Source organism: Gadus chalcogrammus, chromosome 19 (genome assembly GCF_026213295.1).
Source record: "Gadus chalcogrammus isolate NIFS_2021 chromosome 19, NIFS_Gcha_1.0, whole genome shotgun sequence".
In the NCBI taxonomy this organism is placed as follows: Eukaryota; Metazoa; Chordata; class Actinopteri; order Gadiformes; family Gadidae; genus Gadus; species Gadus chalcogrammus.
The window spans coordinates 2,031,950-2,053,167 of record NC_079430.1 but is presented as its reverse complement, the minus strand read 5'-3'; the positions used below and the strand labels follow the sequence as shown (position 1 = coordinate 2,053,167).

Sequence of the window (21,218 nt, the reverse complement as noted above, 5' to 3'; positions counted from 1 at the left end):
ACTTTTGTGCCTAACTAAAATGTTTCGGTGCACATGTGGGAGTGTGTGTGTGTGTGTGTGTGTGTGTGTGTGTGTGTGTGTGTGTGTGTGTGTGTGTGTGTGTGTGTGTGTGTGTGTGTGTGTGTGTGTGTGTGTGTGAGAGAGAGGTATGTCTGCATATTAGTGTAGGTTCACAAATGAGAGGCCCACCACTCGTAAAGTGATCCTGATGACACTATAAATTATGGACCTCTTTGCTACAGAGAGGATAAGTTCCCTTAGCAAGGCTCCTTTTTCACAGGGCCCTCTCCCCGGGCCACGTGACAACTGAGGTGACAGTAATTTTTCATGAGCGTAAGTGTGTTCAGTCGTGTGGCCGCACTGCCCAGTGAAGGAGATCCCGAGGCCGCCATAAGTCCTCTGTGGCCCTAAGCCTGGGACTGTGTCTATCAAGACGCAAACACACACACACACACACACACACACACACACACACACACACACACACACCACACACACACACACACACACACACACACACACACACACACACACACACACAAACACACACAGATATACAGACACACACACAAATAGACACACAGATCCGAAACCCAGAGTCCTGGCACCTTCTCACATTCGCAGGTCAAATGAATTGTCTTACAGCGTTAGAAACTCCAGGCGGCACTTGACGAAACTAAAAGCCGGGTAAGTGGATGAATAAAAGATGCCAACCAAAGCGAAAAAATCCACAGGTTCCAAAGAAACTAAAGATGTGGATGACGAGGTGGAGGAAAGTGAGCCAAAGCTGAGGGAGAGGAGGAAGAATGCTCCAGAGCGAGAGAGGAGTGGCAGCAGGAAACACAGGAGCAGGGAGAGCTGTGCAGACCGGGAGAACCCTTCCCCGCCCCAAGAGGAGCAGAGGAAGAGCAAGAAGAAAGAGCAGGAGAAGGTGAAGGAGAAGAAGAAGGAGAATAAGAGATCCTCAGATGGAGGCGTTGAGGGCGGTGTCGTGACCAAGGAGGAGCAGGAGGATGAGGGCCATGAGCAGAACAACAACAATGTCAACACTGGCAGGGCGAACAAGAGGAGCTCAGGGAAGTCCCCGCCGGAAAAAGTGACTGACGGAGGAGCAAAGGAGGAGAGGAAGAGGACCAAGAAGAAGAAGTCTGCGGATCCCGAGAAGGAGGACGAGATGGGATCCAAGGATAAGAAGAAGAAGAAGAAGTCTGCAGAAGACGAGGATGACGAGGAGGACCTGTCGGAGCAGGAGGAGGACTCCAAGAAAAAGAAGAAGAAAAAAAGAAGTCTGCAGAAGACGAGGACGAGGAAGACCTGTCGGAGCAGGAGGAGGACTCCAAGAAAAAGAAGAAGAAAAAGCCAAAGGACGACGATGACAAAAAGAAAAAGAAGAAGAAATCCAAACAGCTGGACTACGCCGAGATCTACCAGAACGAGCTGCTCAGCTACCACACCGACTCCTCTGACGGATACGAGGATGACTACTATAAGAAGAAAGGTAGGAAGCCTTATCTGAAAGTACTATAATACTAATACATCTGATGGTATCAGCCAGTCTCTGGACTCAAACAGGACTGGTCCAGCCATGGGAAAGCCTCCCTGTACCAGGCTGGTAAAGCTCAGCTGTGTTCCACATGGATGGAGCACCACAGAGAATCTGGCCAGACGGGTGTTGGGTGAGGTCCCAGAGAGCAGCAGATGCAGGGCGGCCAGCCAGAGGAGCACAACAGACCATGGCAGGAAACTGACTAGAACATACAGCAGTGACTAGATACTATAATAGACTAGACACAAGTCTTGAATCTAGAACAGACACCATGATAGACTATGAACCAGAATTGATAGAGGATTGAGTACAACAAAACACAGACTATACACACTAAAGAGATTAGATTAGACATTAGGCTAGATCCTTTTTCTATTCACGAACCACCTTGCTTCCTGTTGGTCAGTTTGTTTCCCTCTATAGTACACACACTGGTTATCTCTATCGTTACGTTGGGACTAGATAAGCATAATACCACTACTGAAATCTATTAAGGTTCAATAAAGACAATTCATTTGCAAAACAAGATTGTAGCAAGTAGATTACACAAATGACCAGTAGCCTATATCAAATACATTGAGCTCAAATGACCACGTCTGTATCTTGCATTATAGAGGCATGGTAAAGGGGAAGCAGATGGAGAATATGGCCTATACCTGTTTGTTGTGTCTAGTAGGGCCTGTTTGCGAAGTCTGCTGTGTAATGTGCACTGTGTCCTCCACTCTGGATTCAGTTTATCTAGAATGAAGGATGGAGAGGTCTAGAAAAACACTCTCTGCCAGGCAGCCTTCTATCTAATTTTATCAGGTGTCTCCTTTTCCACTTTAATCAGTTATTTTCAGTCCTTACCCTGATAACTTGGTTTCTGTGTCTCTGACTGATCTAATTCTCTCAGATTGCTCTTTATCAGGTGTCTTGCCTGTTCTTCTCTTTCTTACTTTCCCTTAGATCATTGGTCATTCATCAACCGCTAGTGTGTCTCACTTTGCTAAGATGTGTTTGTGGGCCCAATTACAGGCTGACACCCCTGACAGAACGACATTTTCAGTCACATAAATTCAGTTATGTTTAAATGGGCTATTTTCAAGCAATCAACCTGCACTATGCTTGTTTCCTGTCTGTTTCACTCGTAACTCTAGGAAAACTGAACCAGGCTTATACATTTTTGCCAGCGCAGTTTATGTTGAGTTCATTGAGTTCGACTATTGCCTTTCTTCGTTGTTGATACTTCAAAAATATATCTTAAAAAGGATATATGTTTTACTGCTTACTACAAATTCCTGCTGACTTATCCCTTTTCAGACATTTCAGAAATTAAAATATTAACACCTTCACCAATTTTCATCGCTTGAATATTGACATAAACACCATCTCTCTAGTGCGTTTATCTTTTCAAATACGATGATCTTAACTCCATTTTCTCTATTATATCTTTCTTTGAAAACACATCATTCTGTATTTTCCACGCTTTACGCAGGATGTTATCTGGGTGTTACATAACCTGACTCCCGTGCTGGGTTCAGTGTTAAATCTTGTATACATTACATCACACAGACACACACACACACATCTCTTACCAGCAGCACACAGGTGAGGGTATTGTGTTGCACGGGATACCCAGTGGTTATGCGACTCATCCAGCCTATGTTGTCAGATGGTGGGCATGATAAAGCACGTGGATCTATTGAACACATGAAAACACATCCATTTAGCTACTTCAGTACATATGCTTTGGCTTTTGTTTCAAATGAATGGTTGAAGAATTCCTACGCATTTCCAATGCAAATACAAAGTCATTAAACATTCAAACATATTTTATCAACACGTCTTTTTAAGTTATAGGTTGTGGTTATAGGTTGTTGTAGTGCTGTTTGGGAACAATAAGTGATGTAAGGCTATTACCTTCTTTCCCTGGTTGAATGCTGCTTGTGTTATTCTCTCCCTGTCTCTTTTTATATGTTTTTATTTAAACAACCTTTTCCATGAATGTATTTGTGTTCCAGTGTATGAGGTGGTCACCGTCACTGGGGATGTGAAAGGAGCAGGTACAGATGCCAATGTTTTTGTTACCCTTTTTGGAGACTTTGGAGTCAGTCCCAAGGTCCACCTGGCCAGCAAGTGAGTTCACACATTGTAGTGTTTCTAAAAATATCTATGTAAAATTACTGCTGTTCTTGTTTTATCTATGTTAATTATTTCAACTGTTAATGTTGGTTTTAAGACCAAAGATTAGTGTGATAACCCTATGCTAGTTTATGTAAAAAGGTCTGACGAACTACAGCCTGTAACATCCGTAGCCAACATAACTATTCTTCTCATGTCAATCAGTAACCATGAACCTTTCTATTCCTCTCATTTCTTCAGCACAGAAAAGAGGTATTTCCTTATTCGTCTGCTAAAGGATGCCTATGATTTTCTTAATTGTTTTTTGGTATTTAAAATGCAAATGGCACTGTATGAGATAATTCCTGCTGAGAAAAATTTATTTAACTTATAAACGATATGAAACAATGAGAATTACCTTTTATAAAACTTCAACTCATCCCTAGTCAATAGAAAAGGAAATTGCAGTGATAAATACAACTTGGAATGGATGAGTTGCAGGAATCTGTTCTCCATACAGTAGCAACATTAGGACATAGAATATCTGGAGTAAGGGGAACAATGTGACATGGATGGTCTTCTTTTCCATTTCAAGGCAAATGAAGGAAGACCACGATGCCAAAGGTTTTCAATAATCAGATAAGCCTCAGGAAATTCTATCGGCGGATTAGGTAACTCGCTGGCTCATCTCTGCCAACATAGAATGGGGATACAGTTACCTGTAATATGTACATTGCATATATTATTCTCCATTGTTACTCTAGACTAGAAGGAATGTTATCCATTACTAGACTGGTTTCAGTGATCCTTCAATCAGCCACATATCATGCATTCAGTATACAGGGTGTGTGGTGGTTGTTGTCTAGATATCCAACATAAAAATTGGATTTATAAGGCTCTATACTGCACACAGTATAGAAAACAAAACAGTGGATAGAAGGAGTTTCACCTTACTCCATCGTATACATGGTCCTACCTGTATTGTGTAGTTGTCTTATTCATTTATTTGTACACAATTATACAGGTAAGTGATGGATTTTGCGCCTCCTTTTAAGTTTGATTGTGTTTTTTTTTTCTGTTTCGATCAGTGTCCTTTTATCCTTTTTAACAAAGTGAACACATTTCAGATAATGGGGGCAGCATTTGTTGGATTATGTGTGCAGACTGTGTTCATCCTCCTTGGATAGATAGGTAGATAGGGCTGAGGCACAAGGGCAGCTGTTGAATGGTTAAGAGAGGTAGTCTGGTCCACTATGGTAAGCAGAAGAGGACTATCATCAATTCAAACCCCCATGGAAGACCCCAGCCCACCATCAATGGTATAAAGTCCTTCTCGTGTTTTACCCCTCGCACACACATGCTTATGCAAGCAAAGAAACAGACACACAAACAAACCTGCAACCTGTCATACACCTCATCAATGAACAACACCCTTTCTTTGTTTATTAATGCTTATTTTGTCTTGCCATAAAATTACAGAAGTCGGACAGCCTTCGAGAAGAATAAAACAGATGTTTTCCACATCAAAACACACAACGTGGGACCTTTGAAAAAGCTGAGGTACCGCACCATGAAGATAACATCTTCCTTGTTACATTTCCTTAAATTACATACATCCTGTTGGTTTACATTCACTTGCAGTCATGGATCCAAAGCCACTTACAAGTGAGGCTCAGAATATTAGAGCATTCGATCAAAGTAACTAAAAATGGCAAGTGCAACGAGTGTACAGAAGGGATCCACAGATGGTGGATCCCAAGAATCAAATGAATAAAAGTTTAGGTTTTTCAGTTTAAAAAAGTAATTGTCTTTGTACAGTCGTCCCAGTGTTCCAGTAAAGCATCTGTATTTGTATATCTAAATAGTCTAGCTGCATTGTCTGCCCATTGGGGAATTTGTTCAGAATTTTATGGAATTAACATTAATAGTTTAACCACATCTGGTGTGGGACATTATAATTTAGCTCACTGAATCTGCCAGAAAAGTAAATCAATTAATTATTGCTCGGAAAAAAATGATATTACATTAGTTTGATGGGGGTTACACAAGCAGATTATTAAGCGGTTTTAGTGCTGAGCTTTGCTGAAATGTCAGCATGGAGGATTAACATATTTGAACATGTTTGAGGAAAAGTAGGCTCCTCCCAGTCTGGCGCTCAGCTGAGAGAAATAAAGAGCATCTTTATAACAGACATCTTCATGCGAAAGCTGACCGTCTTCAAAGTTGGGATGGATGGATCTTGAGTGTCTTAGCTGGTTGGCACAGAACAGACTAAGCTCTGACGCATGTCCCAAAATACATTCATTTCACCGCTGATGCTGTTTGCACTGGTCATGGTTATGGGGTACAGACTTTTGCCAAACTACAGTATTTGCATCACCAAGATTTGGCAAACAGGCCGGGGGCTAGCCTTAAAAAATTGTGGGAATCTGCTTACCTTCATTTTCCATATGTGGATTCATTTTGACACTTCCAAGGTGTTCACTTTTAGAGTGGTTGATTTGAGTCTTTTTTTTATGCTAAACAAATTCAGTATTTACTCGAGAAAAGTAGCTGCACTGATAAGGCCGAATTTTTGGTAGTGGTTTGGTAATGACGCCTCAAAATTGTAGGACATAATTACGGAGAATGAGGCGGGAGAATAAAATGGTATTATTAATGTACAGAATAATAAAAGTGTGGGTTGTTATGTTTGTTCCTTATATATGACAAACCGGGCGCAGCAGCATGTTTAGTTCCTAGCAGTCTTTATTGCATTACGGTCCAACACATGCACACACTCATAGCTCTCTCACGTAGGCTATATCCCGCCTCTAACTGGCGCTAAGCCTTATTGGTAACGTAGTCCAATAAACCTTATCAACACATGGGTAACACTTTATAATAAGGTGCCATAATAAATAGCAAACTAGTCATTACCTAACCCTTTGTTAATATTTGTTAATTGTTACTAATGATGAAAAAACTATTAACTTGTGCCAAATACCGTATTTTCCGCACTATAAGGCGCACCTGAGTATAAGCCGCAGCAGCTAAATTGAATGATGTGTACATAAATAAGCCGCACTGGACTATAAGCCGCGGGTGTTTTAATATTTAATTACAATATGCAAGGTTTCGTGCACAGAGGGGATTGTCGGGAAAGAGATGGCTGCTTGAGGAAGCTCCCATTTATTAACATTTCAACAAACAAGTTGCATATTTGCATAACGTATTCAAGTGTTACCATTTAGTGCAATAGTAGCTACAGAACATATACGGTACTGTGCTGTGTAAACAGTACTGTATCACATAGCGTATCAGACACACAAACATTTCAACTTTCAAACTTAAACGGTGCGCTCCAAGCGCACATACCGGCAGTGATCTACACAGCAGTGGTTTTCAATCAATGGTCCTTGAGGTAGTGCATAGGGGTTCCCCAGCAAAATTAGTTACCGTAATAGCGTCAAACATTTATTAACATTGGCTATTTTGGAAAAACCTTGAAAAAGTGTGAACATCTTTGAACGTTTATCTACGTTGTAGCCTACAGTAATAATAACATAACAAAAAACAAAGCTTACGTTACGGCAATATCAATGGCTAAATTAAATGTGTTTTTTAAAAGTGCAAAATAAAGTGCCTGTAACACGACAGTAAGCGCGTAAGCCTAAAGTTGCAACAACGAGGCTGCTTAAAATATACGGTAATCAGCCTACCAGAACACGGCTGTAACCAGAAAAGTCAAGTCATTAATCCTCATCTCCGTCTTCTTCCTGCGTACTAAAACCACCAAAGTCCTCATCTTCAGTGTCGGAAACGAACAGGCTCAGGGTGGCTTCGTCAGCCACTCTCCTCTCTCCTTCGTTGTCGCTGTCAAAACCAACGAACTCCTCTTCGTCACTGTCGGAATCGAATAGCCTCTGAAGGGCCTCAGCTGTGGCGGCGTCCTCCTCTTCATCACGCAGTAGTCCAGCCTTTCGGAACCCGTTAATGATCGTGGATGTTTTGACACTCCTCCACGCCATCAGGACCCACTCGCAAACTTGAGCGAAAGTTGCTTTTCGCATGCGACCAGTTTTGGTGAATGATTTATCGCCGCTAGTCATCCACGCCTCCCACTGAACGCGTAGTGCCACTTTGAACGCACGATTGACACTGATGTCGAGTGGCTGCAGATGCTTCATTGTGCCCCCAGGAATCACAGCTGGAATCGAGTTTGTGCTCTTGATGGCTGCTTTCACATTATCCGTTATATGGGCCCTCATGCTGTCCAAAACGAGCAAAGCTTTTTAATGGCGAAAGAATCCTCCAGGGCGCTTGACGTAGCACTCATTCAGCCACTCCTTCATCACGCTTTCCATCATCCACCCTTTCTTGTTGACTTTAAAGGAGATGCCGTTCGGGATCTTTTCTTTCGGCATTGTAATCCGCTTAAAAATCACCATTGGCGGAAGCTTTAATCCAGATGCTGTGCAGCCAAGAACACAAGTGAAATTCGTTCTCTCGTGGCCAGTGGTTCTCAACGTGATGGACGATTCACCTTTCTTGTTAACAGTCCTAGTGAGAGGCAGGTCAAACGTCAAAGGCACTTCATCCATATTTATGATCTGGTCCGGTCCGATGGAATATTCCTCTATCTTTCTTTGTGTGAATTCGCCGAAGTTTGTTATTTTTTCCTTGTAGTCGGGAGGGAGTTGCTGACACACAGTCGTCCGCGCCCTGATGGACAGTCCCTTTCGTCTCATAAATCGGAACCACCAGGATGGGCCACCTCTGAAATTTTCAATTTTCATTTCGGTGGCGACTGTTTTAGCCTTCAGTCGGATCTGCACGGTGGAAACACCTCGGCCGTCTGCTCTCTGTGTGTTCACCCAATCTTCAAGAAAGTCTTCAAGTTCGGGCCATCTACTTTTATTACCTCTGAAAGCTTTTTTTGACTTCTTGCATTGAGACAGTTCTTCCCGCTGGCGTTTCCAACGTCTCACCATTGACTCATTGATGCCAAGGCCACGTGCAGCAGCTCTATTTCCTTCTTTTACAGCCAGATTGACTGCCTTTAACTTAAAAGCTGCATCATATGCAATTCTACGTTTGTTTTCCATAATGAGGGTTTGTGCATGAAAACTTCCGTTCCACAAACTGTTTCGCTTTCGTAATATTTGTCTTGCTCTCGTTCTCGTTCTGTCTTTCGTAGCCTACCACTCAAGGTTCCACTTTTACTTTTGCGCGCTACTTGAGGCTTTGTCTCCAGCGTTTCCTGCTGGAGCCCGCCACTGGTGGCGGGGCGCGGACCGGTCATAGAGCCCATAGAGTTAAAGTCGGTGGACTCGTCTGTAACCTGTAAAATCCATTGATTTAGGAAGTCCCCTAGTGACAGTTAGCTGTAAAAATCCAGATTAGCCGCACCGTTATATAAGCCGCAGACTCGAAAAATGGGGAAAAAGGCGCGGCTTATAGTCCGAAAATTACGGTAGATATTTTAGTAACAATTAACAAATATAACAAAGGGTTAGGTAATGACTAGTTTGCTATTTATTAAAGCACCTTATTGTAAAGTGTTATCAAAGTGTGTCTACCTACAGGAGGGGTAAAGTTGGGCTTGGAGGCATCTTTCCTCCTCGATCACTGTAGGCGTGGTCTTGTTCCACCACCAGGAAATCGCACAGCTCAAATCAAACATTAGAGCTAGGAAATGCATCTGTTTGTTTTCTATCATACTCGCTAGCGATGGACCAATTAAACAAGGAGGTCAATTTAGGTTATTTACTCGTCAAGTCATGGCGTGGATTTTGTTTGATACAATTTCTTGAACCAGAATGCTGGAAATAGCTCCAACGTAGACCAGCATATTCCAGCCAACAGCCCAAAAGCGGCACCATGTAACTTCAAAACAAGGTTGCCCCGACAACGACATAGTTGACAACTTGGTGTTCTCCCTGGTGTGAGTGCTATTGTTGGAAAAAAGTTCCTGCTAAGACTCATTTGTAAACTGCAAAGCTTCATTGTAATTGCACTGCGGCACTAGTTCTATTCAAGACAAGAGCAAGCGACCAAAAAACACCTCAAACTATTGTGGATGACAGATTACAGTATATTACCTCACTATCAGCCTGTTATTATGTTTAGGTAGCGATCTTTGATAAAGGATGAGAAGCGTAAGAGTTGGTTTGTAAGGAAAGAGATGTCGAGGCAATGGCAGTATAAAAATGGATGGACGGTATGTGACAAAGGAAATTCCAATACTGCGTCAAAGCGGCACAAAGAGGGGAGCTACTTTTAAGGATGCCACCAAATGAAAAAGGGAAAATGTTAGTTTTGGGCCCTGACATAACAATAAAGGCAATATCCCTAACTGATATGGTGAAACAATACAAATATATTGTATCCGAGACAATATTGGTACCTTGTGGGATTTTACCCATGGAACTTATGCCTTGAATGCAAGGCAGTTCCACAAGAAGGCAAGGGCTCTTCTTGTGGAACTGATCACATACATGTCAAGAAAAGGGGAGATCAGTGTATGATATAAAGAAGTAGCCGTATTTTTAACACTGGGACGTTTTTTGAGTTGTCTCAGGCAATTACAGCGACATTGGTGTACATTCTCTGTTCCTGATAGCATTCCAAGCCGCACATATTTCAACGGGCTTATATGATTACCCAACTGATAAGGATTTTTTATTTTCTTTCATTAAAAAGCAGAATATTAGGCCAGCCCATTTCGAAACTTTGTACATTGTAAATGGTATTTTTTTGTGGTAAATGGATACATACTATAAAGCAGAATTGTATGCAATATTACTGAATCTCCCCCCTCCCCCCACTGATACCCCCCAGGATCGAGCATGACAATACGGGGATGAACGCCGGGTGGTTCCTGGACAGGGTGGTGGTGACAGACGTCAACAGGCCCCACCTGCGATACTACTTCCCCTGCAACAACTGGCTGAGTCAGGAGGAGGCGGACAGCCTGTTCGTCAGGGACCTGCTGGGCAGCCTCAACCCCATGGACGTCCCCAAGTGTAGGTCATTTAGTTGCACTAATCACCCCTTGTGTGGGGACTGTGAAACATATGAGGGCTTGTACATCACAACGTCACATCACAATGCCCGCAGCCATTTTGGGAGTTTTATGTCTGATTTAGCGAATATTTGAATTGTTTAAAGACACTGTTGGGATAACATGGACGTGCCTGCTGTGTTCTGTTTTACAGCTTCAGCACTGCCTGTCGTTGTTAAAATAGTTCACAAAGTAAAGTGCGTTAACCTTACCCTCTGTTTGAGTTTGTGTGACACAATATGTGGCAAATGATGAAGGCAGATATCTATCCCCACCAAGTGATTCTTACCTGTTCCCGTTGCCCCTGGCATGGGTTAGGTCAAGTCGTTTGAATGATATATTTTGGTTTTGGGGAAGGCAACTCAGAGAAGTTCACTTGCCCTTCGGTGGCCCGGCAGAGTTGGATGTTGTCTACAGTTTAAAACATTACAGTTGCAGGGGCACATATGATAAAACGAGGGGGGCTAACGCTGTCCTGCTCTGGACGTGCTGTGATCAGCTGCTACCAAAAGATCCTGTCACTATCCTGGCTGGTATCTCTGGCATGGCAATCTGAACACTAGGAGCCATGGAGCCTAACAAGACGCATGCCTGGAGCATGTGATCAGAGTTTCATGCAGCATGTCACTCTGAATGTTAACAAATGTCTGTTCAGGGTCATAGAGTTAGAGAGAATATAGAGTTTCTGGGTATCACATTTTACTCCAGTCATCACTCCCATCAAGCCTTACGTTGATGCCATCCTGTCCCAGCCTGACACCCAGTCCCTGTCCCAGCTTGCCTCTTTCCTAGGATTGGTAGTGTAGTATCTTCCCTTGGCTCCCCTATACCAGCTGTTGAAGACGGATGTGGCAAGGACCTGGGCTCTGGTCTGCAAGATGGCAGTGCAGATCATCATACAAACAGCTGCAATGGATGAATCAGTACATTTTCAAGTTTAAATTTACCCCAGGTCCTAGCAACTAGTGGCCGACCTTCTGTTGAGAGCCACTGCCTTTTGTGGTATGTGGAGGTTTGTCTTGTGATCTGAAAACTGAGGAGGGTTGGCGACAGTGCTGAGTGGTATCCCCTTGTAAGCCACTTGTAAGCCACTTGTAAGAGTTCCCGCTGCCATTGTACCTTGGGTCATGTGACCTGGTATCTAGCGGCTTGGTAATCAGATTAGGAAGTGGTCAGAACCCAACACTCAAACACACATTTGACGCGTTGCTTGACACAAACATGCTTGGACACCAAATCACACATGCATGTGCATGCACATCCACACGCACGCACGCACACACACACACACACACACACACACACACACACACACACACACACACACACACACACACACACACACACACACACACACACGCCACAAACAATTCTCAAGGTTGCATTGCAGAATGATGCTTTTGCAGTTATGTTATAACTGCAAACTGTTATAATATATGCTTTTTTGGTCTGTTGTTTTGCAGTTAATAAGTACTTAGTGAGTGTGTTCACCGCAGACATGAAGGGCAGTGGGACCGATGCCGACGTTTTCATCAATATCTTTGGAGAGTTCGGGGACACAGGTGACCTAAAACCTATTTGTGATCACTGTAGCAATAAGAAAAATCGCTGTAAAATGGTGTCATCTATTTACTATATCCCACCAAAGGGGAGAGACGTTTGAACAGTGACAAAGACAACTTTGAGCGTGGAACAGAGGACAAGTTTACAATAGATTCTCCAAACCTTGGGAGACTGAGAAAAATCACCATCGGTCACAACAACAGGGGCTCCTCCGCTGGCTGGTTCCTCGATAAGGTACAGTACGTTATGTACATACATACGTAAAGTATGTATGGAGGCACATTCAAACATACACACATTGATATATTGACATTGACATACATACAGCACATACATACAAACATACAAACCAAAGGTATCTTTTGAGAACATGTTGTTGTTCAGGTCTCAGTGGATGACATGGGGAACAAAGAGATTTATGAGTTCCCAGTCAACCAATGGTTCGCCATGGACGAGGCAGACGGAAAGATTCAGAGAGACATACTGGTTGGATCAACGCAACCTATGGGTGAGCAAAATACAGTGTATTGTCAGAAGCAACTAAATGCAGAAAGATATATATAGCTGAAAAAGCAACATCTGTACACTTACTTTAAACATTTCATGTTTCAAATTTGTTATTACATTTTTAGTTTTGAATTTATATCATTCCAAGACAGATTTCTTGTATAGGTAAACCTACGTGGCAATAAATCCCGTTCTGATTCTAACACAGAGATTGTATTTTTAAAGAAAGAGTTCAATTCAACAAAGATGTTGTGATTGTTACCAACATTTACCTCCGCCTCCACAGCCATCGTGTACAACATCCAGGTGATGACGGGGGACATAAGAGGCGCAGGCACCAACTCCAAGATCCATATAGTCATGCACGGAACCAAGGGTGTGAAGAACAGCGGGAAGGTGTTCCTGGAGGGGGGCCTGTTCGAGCGGGGCCTTATTGACATCTTCAACGTGGAGATCTGCGAGCTGATCAGCCCCCTCAGCAGGGTGTCCATCGGACACGACAACGGCGCGGTGGGGGCCGGCTGGTACTGTGAGAAGGTACCACTCTCACACAAATGGGTTGAGTCGAGTTCACATAATCTGTTGTAGAAATATGATCGATTATAATCATTCCACAAAGAGCAGAACTTAAGGCAGATCATTTCATGTCCTATGCCAGGTGACGATCTACTGTCCGTTCACGGGCATCGAGCAGACCTTCCCATGTGGGCGGTGGTTGGACGAGGACGAGGCTGACGGACTGATCGAGAGGGAACTCTACGAGATGGTTTCTCTCAGACAGAAAAGACTGAAAAGTAGGTTGCTAAAATATTTTTGACATAGTATAGACCATTTTTCGAAAATAATGATGTACATATGTTATTTACATTTATATCATTGTTTACTTATTCATTTATTACATGTCAATTATTTAGTTGATGCTTTCGGCCAACGCAACTCTTATAATTGTTGACATTGTGTATGTCCAGATTGGGGCGTAGCACAGTCCCTAGAGCAGTCTCTGTTGGCCCCTTCCTCTATGGATCCATGGATCTCACCCATCTTAAAAAAAATACTAAGAATTAAGTATGTGTGTGTGTGTGTGTGGTGTGTGTGTGTGTGTGTGTGTGTGTGTGTGTGTGTTTGTTTTCACAGTTTGAAATCTCACCACATTTCAACCCTCCTTTTTCAACATACTGTAGTCTAGGATTACTTTACTGTGGTCAATGAGTTTTGCTTGGAGTATCACGCTTAAGAAAACATTATTGTTGTCCTGTTTATTAAAGCTCCTTTCTGTAAAAAGTGCTACAAATGGTTGCTGGTAATAACTTTTTATTGCCGCCATGAGCTCACCTTGCCTCACAGCCTCAGTGACATCAGGAGATGAAGAGCTGCTCCAGTCTGTTTCTGAAACTAAGGGTCATGGGCTTCATGGTGTTAACCTTTGCTTGGTATTTTATTTATTTGATGTGACATGCGACATTGTAGGTATAATGCTAATTCATTCATGTTATTCAATGCAATTATGATTCAAGCTAGATTCCTCGCTGACTGCCTACAATCTAAACAACTGATATTAGATTATAGATTAGTTGCTGATTTGGGGAATCTAACAACAATTTTACGCCTTCTGTAAGGGGCCTAAGTGTGCCTATAAACCAAAGAAGATGACGTACAAAGTTCAGTCACTCAAACATTTTATTCTGCCAATTTATAGTTACTTGCATAATTAATTACTTAGAATTAAGTAATTGCAAACATAAAACTTTCATCTCAGGCTGTTCGAGGGCCCTCCCCCATTGGGGCCAGGGGTTCCCCTGTCCCCCCCACTACCCCAGCCCTCTGCCCAGACCAGTGGCGGCTGCTGGTCTTTTAAAGAGGGGAAGCTCATTTTTGGCCTACATCAAAATAGTTGTCAATTTATTTATACCTCAATTCGGCCCTCCGTTCCTTTTCAAGAAAATGCTAGCTGGCTAGTTCACTCCGACCTAGCCAACAGTATAAATGAACGAACTAACGAAACGATATTAATCTCGGAACAAGGAAATGCGGAAAGTATGTTAAACTGAAACAAGGAAATACAATAAATGTGTTTTATTCACAGTGTAAGAAATTAATAATGGAAGCAATTTCGCCAAGCAAATACCAAGAAATGTGTTGCAGTTTGTCATGAGACTTTACTTGCAAAATCCGCGATGGGACTGAACTCAGATAGTGAAGTGACTGTGTATATCTCAAAATAGCTGTCAATCAAAAAGTGATTCAGACTTTCGACTGATCCTCCAATCATAACGCGGAAGCCCAGCGTCCAGGCTAGCACAGGCCAGCCCACTGCTCCATCCACCCCAGAGACGCTGAGCGTCCGGGGGCGGGACAAATCTGGGCATTTATCCAATGACCGTCGAGTTTCGAGGCAATGAAAAAAACTGTTCCATGCAGTCTCATTGAAGTGAATGGACGCTCGGCTTCTACGGTCTAATGCATTGACATTACGGGAATGTATGAGAAGTTAACAAAATCGAGTCAGTCTTGGATAAGATTCTTATCGAACTCGTCTTCGACATGAACGTATTTTAACGAATTTGTAGTCAATTAAATGTTAACACAACAATACATATTTGAATATTTAATGTTCGAAATTTTAGGGGAAGCTGAGCTTCCCTTGCAGTCTTAGAGAAATCGCCACTGGCCCAGACGTATAAAGGGGTGAGCCCACACGTTGTTAGACAGGAGTCATCGTCTGGTCGGGCGGCCACTGAACCTTTGAATATGAATTATTAATTTGCCTCGCAAGGATTGTGGAAAGTTTCTGAAGACTGAAGGTTTGCATTTGAAATAACTCCAAATGGACTGAGCTGGCGATGGGTTCTGTTCACAGAGTACCCCTGGACCCTGTGGATCTTCACCACGGATATGAAGGGAGCAGGGACTGACGCCCAGGTGTTTCTGCAGATCTACGGGGAACGCGGCAAGTCTGACGAGATGAAAATGGAGAACAACACAGAGGATAGTTTTGAACAGGGACAGGTGGACAAGTTCACGGTACGGCATAGATGAATGACTGAAGGCCAAACTAAAGTCGACTATAGCGCTGCGACATTGTGTTATGTTGGTTACACTTCAACGTTGTTTTTCTAATTGCTGCCCTTTGTTATTTTGCTTCCTGGGACTCTGAAGATTGAAATGCCAGATATAGGACGGCTGCAGAAACTAAGAATTTGGCATGAGAAAAGACATCCTTTTGCTGGATGGCATCTAGCAAAAGTAAGACAGGAGTTTCTAATTGTCAATTAAAAATGTGTGATAGACCATTATAGAAAATATTTTTGGACTTTGGTTAACTTTTGATTTGCTCCCTAATTGAGCTTCAAAATAAAACTAAATTGATGATGTTTTTGCCGGATATCAAAAATTTATTATAATACATTTTGTAGCTTTGTTGCTTATTATTATAAAAACTCCTTCTAGGTTACTCTAATGAAGACCTTGACAAAAGAGAAGTACTCTTTTGATTGCTGCCGCTGGCTGGACATCAATGAGGACGATAACGAGATCATCAGAGAGATCCCGGCTACTGGGCCTCTGGTCCCGGAACCCCTCCCCTGTAAGATGGAAACTCATGACCTCTGCGTCCAAACATACTTGAGTCACCGGTGGTGATCATAATACCACAATACTGATTTAGATGCATTAAGGGCGTTTCTTTGGCCTTGGCATTAGGTGTGATTATAGTGTATACACACTAAGATAGTTGTTACAATCTGAATGTCTTCAGCATTCAAAGATAGTCAGATATCTTTTTCTTTTTCTTCTTTGAAAGATCATGCACTGAGATATAAAAGTCTATATATGCAGAAGACGTAGGCTTTGTCTGTTATTATGGTGAATGTTTTTGTTGCCAAAGGTTCAATGCATGATAAAATTGCAGCAATGACTGAAAGCACAAGAGGCCTGCATTGGTTGTATATCAATAAGCTGGAACTACCGTGTCTTCATGTGTGGATAATGATCTTTCCCAGGATCAGTCTCTGGTATATCTACATGGGGAAACATCAATAGTTTATGTTGTACATGGGCTAGCGGTCGGATGCTCCTCTCCCCCTCCTTGCAGTGATTAAGTACCTCGTCACCATCTGCACGGGCAACATCAGCGGCAGCGGCACGGACGCCAGCGTGTTCCTCAACGTGCTCGGGGACCTCGGCGACTCAGGGGAGCGGCTCATGTACATGAGCAAAAACAATGTCAACAAATTTGAGAAAGGCAACGTGAGTTACTGAGACAATACACCGTATAGAGATGGCTTGGAAGTCATTATTGCACGAACGATGATTGATTGTATTTTAGTTTTTACTTTATTGTGCACACTCATTGTAAATATATCCACCAATATTACATTTCTGCAAATGTTATTTATATTTAATATCCAGGTTTATATTTATGCCTACATTTTATTTATACCCAGACTACCCTATTTTTACTGTGTAATTTATAATTAATAACTGGATGCGTGTTTACTACGTGAACGGCCTTGTCATACATAAACAGAGGTGTGTGTGTTTGTTCAGGGCGCCTGGTCTGTGAGCTACAACTGGGGATAACCAACTGGAACAGAAACAGGCAGAAGCAGGGTTTGCGGTGAAATCAACTTAAGACATTTATTTATAAAAAGGTGCAGGGGAAAAAGGGAGGGGCAAAAGGCAACTCAAATCTTCCCCGGGTCGGCGGTTGTCGTCAGGGTGCCCGTCTGGCTCTCCTGGGATGGGGGGGCGCAGAGAGAGAGAGCGAGAGAGACCAAGCTTCGTGGGTCTGTGGTCCCTGCCACTGACCTCTTCGCCCAAGCTCGGCTTGGGGTTCCTCTCATCTGCAGGCCTTTTCTCTGGGTTCAGCATGACACAATTTACACACAACACAACAGCTCTTCGGTACACTTAGACGTAATTTCACTATAAGGGTTTGGATTGGTCAAGAGGGTTGGCCACAGGCCCCTTACCAGGATACTGGCCTAACGTGTCTCTGGTCTCCACACACTCCTCCAGCCAGTCTGTCATCAGCTTGTTCTGGTGGGGTTAAAAGGCCTCCTGATTGCAGGGTAAGCTGAGACACCTGAGTGGGGCGGGGTCTCTATGACACAGCTTTTAGGGTAGTGCCTCCCATTCAACACCACACCCACACCTGCCTTTGTGGCCGCCATGTGGCCCTGTGGGGCACTGCTCAGCGGCTGGGCCACCACAGTGTGGGTGCTACAGAATGACCGTGTTACAGGCCAGTCATATTGTACTAGGTTATCAAATCATACTGCACATGAGATGATAAAACACTTGTTTATTGCAGCACGATGAGTTCCTGATCGAGGCGGTGTCGCTGGGCCAGGTGCGGAGGGTGCGGGTGGGCCACGACGGGCGCGGCGGCGGCTGTGGCTGGTTCCTGGACAAGGTGTTGGTCAGGGTGGACGGGACGCCTGAGTCCGAAGCCATTGAATTCCCCTGTGACAGGTAAGGATGAAACTATAGAACGAAGTTGAAGGAACAGGGATTCAAATCTTTTGAATACACAGCTGAAAATATATTGCGACTGTGTGACGAACATCATTAATAAATGAGTTGAAGGAATAATTCACCCTAGAAATGTAATTTTCTAAATCTGTTTATTTTACTTATAGTCTATTAAATCTTGAATCTCTGAATTCTAGAAAAATTGCTGTCCAACAGGTATTCTAAAATATTCTTAGATTGCCGTCTGTGTTATGAGAATACATGGCTAATTCGGGTCAAACTGACAGATATTAGTTTAATCTCAACCTGCATCTAAAATTTGTAATTTATTAAGTCACTTCAGATGACCTCAGGACTATAACACACGATGAATCCTATTTTTCCCTTTCCAAGTTAGGTACCATAGATTTATGCCCCAGACAGAATGGCTGTTGTATTTTTTCTGAGGGGTTACACACCATGTAAGGCCTCCATTGTTTAGTAGGAGATAAGGTAGGACATACCAATAATGCGACAATGGATAATGCAGTTGCGATGTGTGTTTGGCGATGTGTGTCCAGTAACTCTGTTGTATAGGCTTTCAGTAGATTGGCATGACCTCAGCATCAGCCTATCTGGCCACAGTGGTAATGCAAGGGCCAATTACCGAAACACCTCTTAGTTAGAGAGAGGAAGGGAGGTATCTCTAGGTTAAACAACAATGTATACAACAGCCTTTTCTATTGGCTATTAATTAAATAAACAAGATTTATATCATTTGATATTATAGTTCTGATTATTATTTCCATGACAGTTCCTCCCTTTTTTTTTACACTTATAGGTGAAAGAGATAATTATTGGAGTACAATTAAAAAACTTATGAGGCGCTTGATAAACAATAATGTGGGAAGAAACCTTGACATTTATTGCAATTGACAGCGTTGCAATTGATAAAATAAATAAAGTAATTAGTACATGTATACATATGATGAAGATTTTTCATGCGTTAATAAGATGAGTTCCTCAGAGTTGGTGTCCCACACTTTGGCCCTATCCACACTGATACGATTTTTGTGCTGTAGAGCTATGCCACAGAGTGGCTCTCAGAGCTATAGAGCTATACCATAGAGTGGTGCTCAGAGCTATAGAGCTATACCATAGAGTGGTGCTCAGAGCTATAGAGCTATACCATAGATTGGTGCTCAGAGCTATAGAGTTATACCATAGAGTGGCTCTCAAAGCTATAGAGCTATACCATAGAGTGGTGCTCAGAGCTATAGAGCTATACCATAGAGTGGTTCTCAGAGCTATAGAGCTATACCATAGAGTGGTGCTCAGAGCTATAGAGCTATACCATAGAGTGGTGCTCAGAGCTATAGAGCTATACCATAGAGTGGTGCTCAGCGTTATAGAGCTGTACCATAGGGTGGTGCTCAGAGCTATAGAGCTATACCATAGAGTGGTGCTCAGAGCTATAGAGCTGAACCATACGGGGGTGCTCAGAGCTATAGAGCTATACCATAGAGTGGTACTCAGAGCTATAGAGCTATACCATAGAGTGATGCTCAGAGCTATAGAGCTATACCATAGAGTGGTGCTCAGAGCTATAGAGCTGAACCATACGGGGGTGCTCAGAGCTATAGAGCTATACCATAGGGGGTACTCAGAGCCAAAGAGCTGTACCATATGCATGTGTTTTAACACTAGTGTGGTGTGTTGTTCGGCTGTAATGGTGTGAACAGGAGAGGGCTCCTTTATCACTAAAAGATACAACCAGCCCGGCCAACATATCTGTGTTGGGGCTTTGATGCGTCAATGCGATTTAGATACTTTCTCTTAATGCCGTATAGTTACAGAACTGGTCAACAATTCCCCATACAATGAAAAAAATATTAAAAGGTGACATATTATACCACCAGGTGTGAGTGTGATTAGTCATTACAAGCCTTTTTGAAGATCTGCCTCATCTTACATCACAAGTGGGCGTGTGCACATAGATGTATGCTGGATAGATCAGTATACCAGCCTGCCTAGTGGACTGTAGCAAACGTTGCTCAAATATCCGTCATACATCTAGGTGGACACGCCCAAACTGAACTTCTAACTGAAGATCTCAATATAATTAACTATTTGAAGACATGTGGAATTCAATCATAAGTATAACCGCATTAATTATGATTAACGGGGTCCGAGCAAAATTAAAAGTCAAGAACCACTAATGGAAGATAATAAATATGACATATAATTATGAAGGAAAGATGTTGATGAAGATGTTCCACTTAATGCCATACTGTGCCTCAGCTTTCAGGTGAGCTGCAGAGCAATGGCCGAATGTCATGTTCAGCTTGTTCATAATGCTTTAATCGGGATTCGAACTCTCAACCTAAGGATCACATGTACAAGACATTATCCCATTGAGACAATTATAATCCTGAACTGCAGCCTCATTCACATGGTCAAAATTTATATTTAAAGCACACAACATCCAGAAAACTCAAAGCACACATTTCACAAGTGAATTAAGGGCTTTCTTCAAAGCATATACCTGCAAAATCTTTGAAATTCTGGGGAAATTAAACATTTGTAGTCAAGAACACTAATGGAAGAAATATAATATGACAGAGCTAATTATGAAGGAAAAATGGTTGATGAAGTAGTTCTCCTCTAATGCCATACTGTGTCTTGGCAGTCAGATTCGTGGAAACGAATGAGCCGGAATGTTGATTGCCTGATGAATTTCAGGTGCTGTTCAATCGTGTGTTTCTTAAATGAGTGGCAATGACAGAATCTCATGTTCAGCTTGTTCATAATGCTCTAATCAGGATACAAAATCTCAACCTAAGGTACACAAGTACACGGCATTATCCCGTTGAGCCAGTGACATTCCTCAACTGCATGAAGCCTCATTCACATGGTGAAAATGTCGATTGATAAGCCCACAACATCAAGAAAACTCCAAGCACACATTCACAAGAGAATTAAGGGCTTTCTTAAAGAGTACAG

At 42.6% G+C, this 21,218-nt stretch overlaps 1 protein-coding gene and 1 pseudogene across 1 annotated transcript; one reads left to right on the top strand and one right to left on the bottom strand.

Annotated features, from left to right (window-relative positions):
* The first annotated feature begins 752 nt into the window (after positions 1 to 752).
* Positions 753 to 18,240, top strand: LOC130372778 (lipoxygenase homology domain-containing protein 1-like). The gene is made up of 15 exons (XM_056578937.1): positions 753 to 776; positions 1,001 to 1,316; positions 3,550 to 3,664; positions 5,129 to 5,209; positions 10,472 to 10,656; positions 12,158 to 12,256; positions 12,343 to 12,491; positions 12,642 to 12,765; positions 13,051 to 13,301; positions 13,423 to 13,558; positions 15,622 to 15,785; positions 15,921 to 16,007; positions 16,212 to 16,347; positions 16,855 to 17,009; positions 18,076 to 18,240. The coding sequence occupies exons 1-15, from the start codon at positions 753 to 755 to the stop codon at positions 18,238 to 18,240; spliced, it is 2,187 nt and encodes a 728-aa protein (XP_056434912.1).
* Positions 18,241 to 20,593: 2,353 nt separating this feature from the next.
* The window catches only part of LOC130372776 (neurogenic locus notch homolog protein 1-like), a 20,852-nt pseudogene continuing 20,227 nt past the window's right edge, over positions 20,594 to 21,218 (bottom strand).